Here is a 9,997-nt window from a genome sequence, read left to right on the forward strand (position 1 = left end):
CTCTTCCCAATTTTTGATGAGTGTATCATGACTTTTCAAACATTCTGCATATTACCTTTAAAACCTTAAATAATATATTTTAGTCACTATCATTCTCATCCTTAGATAGCATCTCATAATCCTGCAAGAAAATTACTTTACTCCTCCAATCACTTCCCCCAATCAACTTTTTTCTCTAAAGATTTGTCACCTCTATTTTTATTTTTACATTTCATACATTAAAAATATACATGTTCTGCTCTGTATACCATAATTCATTCTACTACAGTTTAACCACAGGTTAATTCTAAAATTTGAAGAGCAGTAACTATTTTTCTTAATGTTTATTTATTTCTAAGAGAGAGAGACACACACACACAGCGTGAGCAGGGGGGGGTCAGAGAGAGAGGGAGACACAGAATCCGAAACAGGCTCCAAGCTCTGAGCTACCTGTCAGCACAGAGCCTGACGTGGGGCTGGAACCCATGAACCGTAAGATCATGACCTGAGCCGAAGTTGGACGCTTAACCGACTGAGCCACCCAGGCGCCCCGAGCAGTAACTATTTTTAAACATCATTTATAAATATTAAAAGGATTCTATGGATGTATCAATTGTAGGACAAATCTCATCAATTTAAGAAAGATCAGAACCTTTCTTTTAGGTGGTGAGTTTTGGTAAATGTTGGGAGAAAAGGGGGCAGTGTCATCAACAACTAGCATCTGCTTTGGATGCAGTATAGACTGAAGAACTAATGCTGCTCCGGTCTGCAATAAAGCGAGATGTTTCCTAACTTTCTTTACACAGCGTGGTGTGTAGAGCAAATGCTAGTTAGACCCTGAGCCCGTAGAACCATCTACCATTCACAGTTTTACAATCCTACCCTTCGTTTTGTTTTGGAAGCTTCTTTTATCTCACCTGAAAAGTTTGGCTGACAATGTCTACCTTATGAGTTATGTGGGGATTAAATGAGACAGAAAATATGAAAGTATTTTGTGAACTCTGAGTGCTTTACAGATGTTATACACCGGGTCATTTCATAGTAGAAGGAATTTGATTTTCAAGGGTATTGAGGTATGATGGATGAAATTCTGGAAACACTTTTTGGTCCCTGGATTGGGGGTAGCAGATGTGGGTTCTTGTCCTCCTCTTCCATGTGAACAATAGACATTTTCAATTTGGGGAGTTCAGAGTTTCCATCCATAAAATGAGGCTGTTGACTGGCTCTCTTTCATCCTTGACAATCAGGAATTCTAATGTAGGTGTGTATTTTGCCCATGTTTTGTATCATGGTTTTGTTGATATGTTTCCCTGATCTTCACATGCAGTTGGCAGGGATTGTCATATATTTTTCTATCTGTACCATACACCAAGGTGAAGACGAGCTCACAGGGTAGGCGAATGCTCATGCATTGGTCTTTATCACAATCTAACTTCAAGGAGGAAGAGAGCTTTTGTGTACACAGAAATGAGCTTCTGAGGATTCAGGTCAGCCAAGGAGATGTGAGTGAGGTCAGACGAAGAATGGGAAGGACTGAGGTAGCCAAAAACTTGATAGCAGCAGAAGAGAAAGGGGTGAGGCAAATGGAGAAATACAGAAATCAAGGCTCCTAAGAAGGTAGAAGCAACTGAAGATAAGGTAAGCAAGACTGGTGAGGAGAACCAGGAAAATGCTGGTGCTTGTTTAAGACAGGGCAAACAGTGTCAGATGCAGGGATAAATAAAACCAGGGGAAGGAAAGACAAGAGAAGCTGAGGATGTGAAAAGGTGGGAGGAATTGGCGTGACGAGAAGAGCATAGCAGACTGAGAGACTGAGCGGAGGGTGTGCCACTCAGATGAGGGGATGCTCCATACCCACCAGCAGGTGTGAGCAGCTCAGGAGAGGATCACACCAGTGGGTGGTGAGGGAGGTGGGGAGGGGGAGCTCAGAACCAGGAAGTGAGAGCTGATGAAGGTGGCAAACAACCTGAAGAGAGCTAAGCCAGCAAGCCCTTTTGACCACCTATTCTAGGCCCTTAACTGTCCAGATCACAACTTCTCCCTATCTGCTACTTTTACTTCAGCAATTCTGTTTTTCTGAGATACTTCCCTATCCTTGCTCTTCTTCACAGTTTCCATAGTTGACTTGACCATGATCTGGCTTGGCCTTAACTTTGAACTTGACCCTGATTCAGACCCATGTTTTATCCCAATCATCCTGACCATGTTAGGTGTGTCATGATCATGGAGACAGAGTAGGTACTTAATGTGATTTTATAGCAATTTAGAGGTAGAATATAAGGGTGCAAGTCAACTGTTTACAAGCCTTTTTATACCACTTTTATGGAATCACCATAACTGTGAAGTCTCTCTCTTCTTGAGTTTATAAGGAGATAAGGTTTCCATGGGCCTTCTTGTATCTTTAGGGCAGCCCATAGGTAGTGAGCACGACTATCCTCTTTCAATCTCTGGGCCAAAATTAGTTCTGGAGCACGTGAGGAAAGAAGTGAACATGGGGAGGAGAATATGAGCCATGAAAGTACACCAAGGCCCAAACTAGGTCACTAATTTCTTGTGAGCTATGCCTAGCACTGAGACTTCCTCAAAGCGTAATGGTCACATCAATATTCTCTATAGAAGGAACTCCAGCTTCACCCCCTGGCATGAGTTACATATCTCTGTATTTAAAACAAAAATGTACAACTTGCCAATACTGTCAATGTTGTTATGGTACACAGTGGTATCTACCTTTTACAGGTGTGGAAGACAAGTGTTAGAAAGGAGCTCAAACAAGGCCATAGTCAGTGCCAGGGATGTTCTATTAAGGCTACAGCAGGAAGTTAGCAAGGTGAGAGACAGGAAAAGAGAAATTATTGAATGCTCATGGAAAGAAATCGGCAGGAAAGTCTTATCTGCAGGGATGACCTCTGGTTTTTTTAATGTTTATTTATTTATTTTGAGACAGAGAGGAGAGGCAGATAAAGAGGGAAAAAGAGAATCCCTAGCAGGCTCTGAGCTGACAGCCATAGAGTTCCATCTCACAAACCATGAGATCATGACCTGAACTAAAATCAAGAGTCAGACACTTAATGGACAGAGCCACCTGGGCGCCCAGGGTAAAGGCGTTTTCCTTCTGAGGGACTTTGGAAAAGAGACTAACATAAAGAACCAGTATGGTCCACAAACTAGTTCCCAGTGACAGGTACTGATTAAGGAAAGTAAAGACTCTAGGAGAGGGTAAGATGTTCACTGGTCTGTGTGCGTGTGTGTGTGTGTGTGTGTGTGTGTGTGTGTGTGTGCGCTTGCCCTTGTCTTTTAGAAGTCACTTGGAATTCTTTATGCAAGATTTTTTCCTACAGAAGATTTATATTTTCCTTGGTTTTATTTTTAAACTGATATATCACATCCCAAACTAAGGAACACATACAGGCAGAAGTAAAGATAAACCATCTAGGATTCTTTTATTGATGTACAAAAAGAGGCCCGGAAGTCAGCAAGGCATGAGTTTAAGGAGGACCACGACAATTTTCTCTGCTCAACAAAGATGACTCTGTCTTTCTCAGCGCTTACCCAGAGCACTGGCTGAGATGAAGGAAAAGGCAGTCAGAGCCCAGGGATGATGAAGATGATGGTGAAGACGTCATCACTCTGTATCCATGTCTGTGGGGAAGTTAACATGCTCCTTCGTGAAGAAACTGAACTTTTCCATTACTTTTCCTATGAGGAAACGCAGAACGGGATTCATTAAACAAGAGGAAATGTTATATAATGCCAGAACTGAAAGGAATCATAAAAATTATGAGGCAGAACTTAATGTCACAGATGAGGAAACAGAATCCCTGAAAAGGAATGTCCTTGCCACAGGTAGTTTCAGATAGAGACAAAAGCCAAGTTTCCCTAGTCCAGTGATCCTTCCAGCCTACACTGACCCCAGAGCCTGGGCCCGATTATCCTGCATCTTACAAAGAAGGAGAGCTTCTGACTTGGGGAATTGAGGTGGCCTGCACCTCATCTTTTCCTGCTCATCACAGCAAGGCCTGTGATGACTCTGGATCCTTCATTGGTAAGAACCGCCCGCCACCCATGTCCCCCTTCAGCACCCTTGAACACAAGCTAGTTTCTAGACCAAGGGCCCAATTGTGTGCATCTTCTCTTTTCTGAAGATTCCCTCTTCTTGAGTAGAAATAAGGATGCAGACATATCTTTGTGGGCTCAGGGCCCAACCTGATATTCCAGCTTGTAAGATAATCACAAAGATGAAAAATATTAAGAGTGAAGACGGATGGCCCAAATTCAGTGGTTGAAAGAGGCTTAACAATGAGCAGAGTGAACTTGGCATAAAGTAATAAATGTGAAGGTGCCTGTTTTGCATTAAAGAACTGGCAAGTACCTAGTTATATTGCCTTCAAGAATACTGTGCAGGCCAAATGAAATACTGAAACAAAACATGCCTGTGGGACCCAGGTGGAAGCACTGACAGCTACATTCTCCTCTTTTAGATAAAAAACAAAACAAAACAAAAAAAAACTACAAACTACAATAGCCTTGTTCCCCTTTTCCCCCTTAAGGCCAGCAATAGAGCCACTAGGAATTTGAGGAGGGTAAAGTCTCTCTAGACAGTTTGTCTAAGAATCAAGCAGTATGGCCATAAGTCTCTTAGAAATCATGTGGGATAGTGGGTTTCAATGATTTTCTTAGTGTAGGATTCAAGATCCTTTTTTCTAACAAAATAGTGTGTGGAACTCCACTACTGGAAATAGCCAAAAGCTGAACTTGGGGTTGGAGATTACCCCCAAATGATCCCCTTAGTTTGGTGCCTCTGGTGCCTCTGTAGAACCTCTGGGCTCCTGGTCTTATTGAACTCCCTCAACTGAGACAGGAATCAGCAGCTGGGTGATGGATGGAACGAGTTCAAGCTGGCAGAGCAGGGGGCCAAGCCTACCCTGACCACAAGTCGGTCAGTTTTCTCTCTCTCCCAAATGCTTCTAGGTGGGAATAAGCACAGCTTACAGAAAGTGAAACAGGCTCATAGAAGGAGGAGAGGTTTGCTGTTCTTTTTTCTTCCCATGAGGTACTCACAGATTCTCAATGCATAGGTGGCATTCATTCCCATAGGTGATGTAATTAGAACCACAGACAGGCAGGTATGTGATTGGGCAGGGGATGGCCACCACTGGGTACTTCTTGTAAATGCTGCAGTCCACCTGTAATGGACACAAGAGACTGTTCTGCTGTTCTTGGGCCCCCAAGCTAGGCTACGCTGGCCTCTATTGGGCAAAAGGCAAAACACCACCCTAGGAGTCCCAGATCAGATATTCTGATGCTGCTGTGGCTACTTCTGTTACTAATAATATTACCACCATGACAAAATACCAGTATTGCTATCACCACTTCTGTTACTTCTAGGAGACTCTGCTATTAATTCCTGAGAATCTCTATGCTAGGCATTAATCTTGAGTTGTACATGATTTTTGTTTGTTTGTTTACTGAATAGGGTATGTTCAACTATTACGCCTATTTATAGATGGGGAAATTAAGGCTTAAAAACAAAGAACTTGTATAACATAAAAGCAGTTAGTGATGGGGTTGGGATTTGAATCTAGGGCCCATGCAATTAACCAAGGTAACTGTCCTGCCTCTTCCACGTTGTCCTATCCATAAAGACTTTACCAACCCCTCAGCTGGAAGTCATCTCTCTCTCTTTTAACTTGGGATTTTTATTTTTAGGCTACGGTTATTTATATGTATGTCTTATTTCTTCAACTGCCTTCTGGAGAGCAGAGGAGAGTTTTTAATCTGTGTCTGCTTCCCCCTTCTGCCCCTCAAACACACTTAATTAATTCTACATATATATTTCAAAAAGTATTTGTTGACTAAATGTCAATAGGAATTGAAATTAAATGTAATTCAATATACTCACTGTTGTTAAAGACAGGCTAGCAGCTTCTGAAAGAGAGTTAGAGAAGGAAATGTTAAAAATAGAGCAAATTCTTGAAGTCTCATTAATTAATGTAAATTTGGGCCTAGAGAGTAAGACTCTGTATTTGCTCTGGCAAGAAATCTCAGCTCACACTCTGTTCTTATATAAAACTCCATCTGTTTGCTGAAGAAGCCAAATAAGGTACGCCCTTTATTCAGGCAAGAGAATTAACCTGTTTCCTCCTTTATTGACCAGGAGACATTTTCTGGAGCTCATCATGTCTTTGATAATGTTCAAAGTCAGATGGTACTAGAAGGTATTGCAGTCACCCTTCCTAAGAGCCTGAAGCACTGCCACCATTGATATTCTCCCCTCCGAACCGACATAAAGAAATGTAATGGAGGGGTGCCTGGGTGGCTCAGTTGGTCAAGCATCCAACTCTTGATTTCAGCTATCGTGGTTCATGAGCTCGAGCCCTGCATTGAGCTCTCCACTGACAGCGCAAATTGGGATTCTCTCTCTCCCTTTCTTTCTGTCCTCTCCCCACCTCAACCAATAAATAAATAAATAAATAAATAAACGTTAAGAAAGAAATGGAACTGAATATTGTTAAGGTGTTAGAATCTTAATTTCTTTAAGTAGTTTTCACCATATAAAAGTCCTAATTGTTGACTCCGGGACTTTGGAGAATTGGGTTTTATTTTGATCCTCCTGGACTGATTTGGAGAGGCATCCAAGTTTTTCTGTGTTGTTACACTGAGGAATAGCATCTAATAACACCAACCACTTCCAGTATCCTTATGAAATTAAGTAGACTTATAAAGAAATTAGTTTTTTTTATGGTTCCATGGATGAAAATGAAAATCCTTAAAAGCAAAGACACTAGAGCCAAATCCCCCAATACCAGTTAGTCCACAAGATCATCCCTTCCCAGGCCAGGACAGTTTGTATTACAAATCAGTATACTTTATAATTTTTAAAATATTTATTTATTGATTTAAAAAAATTTTTTAATGTTTATTTATTTTTGAGAGACAGAGCATGAGAGGGGGAGGGGCAGAGAGAGAGGGAGACACAGAATCAGAAGCAGCCTCCAGGCTCCGAGCTGTCAGCACAGAGCCCGATGCAGGGCTTGAACCCATGAAACGCAAGATCATGACCTGAACCCAAGTCGGAAGCTTCACTGACTAAGCCACCCAGGTGCCCCTATTTATTCATTTTTAGAGAGAAGGAGAAAGAACACAAGTGAGGAAGGGAGAGAGAGAATCTCAAGCAGGCTCCATACTGCCAGCTCAGAGCCCAAAGCGGGGCTCAAACTCACAAACCACGAGATCGTGACCTGATCCAAAATCAAGAATCGGCTGCTTAACCAAACGAGCTACCCAGGTGCTCCACAAACTAGTACACTTTAAATCCATATGACCAGATAGTTCTCTCAAATGCTGAGAAGGGGTTATTTGAGAAGACAAGCTTAATGGCTACAGAGGGCACTCTTCTGCCCTTAACTCACCAGAGCTGCTGAAGAAATGGGTCACTGTGCAGAGCAGGAAGAGGCCCCCAATGATCTTCATGGTAGAGATGGCTGTGATGCAGAGGTCTCTGGGCTGTCACACCAGCTACATCAGCCATACCCTCAGAAAGGGGTCATGTTTATATGCCCATGCTTGGTTTCTCCACCTTTCCTGTGAGGTCATCCAGAGGCAGTGCTGGCTCTGAGAGGCTCTCAAAGCACAATGTCACACCCTGGCTAGTTGCGCTTCTTGTCACTCAATTGCTACTTATGAACTGACCGAACAATTGGTTATTTGAGGTGGGAAGAATTTTCCTTCTTGCACCAGACCGGGGGAGGGGCCGCACTGTTATTTAGAATTCTACTCCATAGAGTAGAAGAAATTAAGTACAGGCTGCTTGGCCTAGTTATGAAATAAGTTAAAACATCAAACTTTCTTTCATCAAATAAAGAATATTAGGCTCAGATTCAGCAGATCACACTTAGTTTTATATTTTGCATCCTTAGAAAATACTGTTTGCTTTTGCAAAAATAAACATCATAATTAGAGTTTCATGCATGGTAGTTAGAATATGGAATGTGGTCTGTAGGACAACTCCTTGAGGAAAGAATTCTTATTACCTTAATATTACCAGTGAGTAAGTTGAGACTCAGAGTATTTAAGTAATCTTCATGAGATCATGCCACTAATTAATGGAGGAGACTATGAGGAGTTCGGTAATGGAAAAAGAGAGAAGAAAATGCCCTAATAAAGAGAGTCCTGTATAAGTTTTATTGTTTGCTATGAGCGTTTGAAGAGAATGAATACTGAGAAAAAGCCATTGTTTCAAGAATAGGTGCCTTTGTTGAGTTTTGAAAGTGCATTTAGCAAGGAGAAATGAGAATGTGTTCAAAGAGAGGCTAGGATGAAGTAGAAAACAGCGTTATAATTTGAGGGGGACGTTTGATAGTCAAAGAGAGGGGGGGAGTGGAAGAAGCTGAAGCTTCGGTGAAGTCTAGGATACATTGATCATGCCTCACAGCCAAAGGGAAGAAGAAAGAATTTAAGATACATGATGGAGGGTGGCTGATTCGAGCAGTATAGAGTAGTAGGAAATAATCAGATTAAGAACACAAGGTGGAACACCATTCCCTCTGTCACAGGGGACAGAGAAGAACAGACAAATGTAGAGACATATTTTCAAAGGGAGAGGAAGAAAGATGAAGGGGTACCCATTGCAAGGTTGGCTCTGACTGTTAAGTTCTGGGGTTACCTTTTGCAGGAAAAACTGGGTTGGTCTGGAAGCTGGAGAAAGATGGAGAGGCTTGGTACAGACATCAGTGGGAGAATGTCAGACAGTCAACAATGGAAATAAAAATTAATGGCCACTTAACAAAACTAGCACTAGAGTTTTGTGGGTTCAATCAGTGCCGTGCTGAATATTTCTACCAAAATATGTTATGATATTGAGTAAGAGATGAAAAAAAATGACTTTGTGGATAGGGAGTGCATACGTCAGAGACTGGAGGGGAACCATAAAGATGGACATAGGCCTGTAAGAGAGTCAAGTGTTCCAGAAGGTTCTGATAGACTATGCAAGGTGTGAGCAGTTATGAGTTTAGAGGTCAAAGTTCAGGGTACGTATGAAGTTAGTAGTAGCAGTAGGTGTAGGAAATATGAACAATTGTTTACAGAGGCTGTGGCTAGTAGGCAAAATGTCAGATTAATTTCTCAGGAGTGGGGCTGACATAACAATCTTCAAGGGTGTATACAGATGTAAAGCAGATAAAAGATTGGTGGAAACAGTTCTTTGGCTTTAAAAAGTTCAGGAAACGTGAGATAAAATTATCAGACATGGGTTGCTTAGGTTTGGACAGCTATTTATAAATAGAAGAACATTTTAAGCTGTACAATGAGCCATGAATTATAGAGGGAGGATCCTTTGGAGGTGAAAGATGAAGTTCAAGAAGACAAAAAGCAGTCCCTTTAGGCTGAGGGAGGTTTCTTTATTCCTCCTGACTTTCCTGCAAGGGGAGAGGAAACTTAAGGCTTTGCCAGACGAGGACCATGGCTCCATTTTATGGAAGGCAAGGCAGGACTAATGCAGAAAAACATAAAAAATAAAACGATCAAAAAATCTGAGAATATTAGGGACTTTTTCTCCCCAGTGGATTTAAGGTATCACAGGGAAGAGAAAGGTGACCCATTAGAAGGCTAGCAAACAGTGGTAGAATCCATTTGGAGCAGGATCTGAATACAGAGTTTCTGGGTCGGTTAGCTGGAGGGAACCAAGCAAGCCAGAACCATGGCTGGGCAGTAATCCAGGTATAGAGTAATGGCTGTAGGAAGAGAAAGACACAATAAGAAAGTCAACCACATTTTGTGTACTTACTATGTGCCAGAACTGTGTTACACCTAGTGTGTGCACAATCTCATTTAAAATAATCTTATGATCTGTGTGGATGTGTCCTGGTATTTAGCTGCGGCAACAGGGACTTAGTGAAATGGCTAGTTTACAGTTAAGAGCCAATGCTTTTTAATCACTCTAGTGTATTGGCTTCAAATCTAAATCTAAAAGGTAGATCTAGAAACACATTGGAAATTGGAATGATAGGAGTGAAGCTGATAA

At 41.7% G+C, this 9,997-nt stretch overlaps 1 protein-coding gene across 1 annotated transcript; it reads right to left on the reverse strand.

Annotated features, from left to right (window-relative positions):
• Positions 1-3,394: 3,394 nt before the first annotated feature.
• SPINK7 (serine peptidase inhibitor Kazal type 7) lies at positions 3,395-7,550 on the reverse strand. Its single transcript, XM_039239408.1, has 4 exons — positions 7,389-7,550; positions 5,879-5,904; positions 5,038-5,162; positions 3,395-3,675 (listed from the first exon to the last, which is right to left on the reverse strand). Exons 1-4 carry the CDS (start codon positions 7,447-7,449, stop codon positions 3,630-3,632), a joined length of 258 nt encoding a protein of 85 aa, XP_039095339.1. The 5' UTR covers positions 7,450-7,550; the 3' UTR covers positions 3,395-3,629.
• Between the last annotated feature and the right edge of the window lie 2,447 nt (positions 7,551-9,997).

This window comes from Hyaena hyaena, unplaced genomic scaffold (assembly GCF_003009895.1).
Source record: "Hyaena hyaena isolate Hyena2069 unplaced genomic scaffold, ASM300989v1 scaffold_157, whole genome shotgun sequence".
NCBI classification, from domain to species: domain Eukaryota; kingdom Metazoa; phylum Chordata; class Mammalia; order Carnivora; family Hyaenidae; genus Hyaena; species Hyaena hyaena.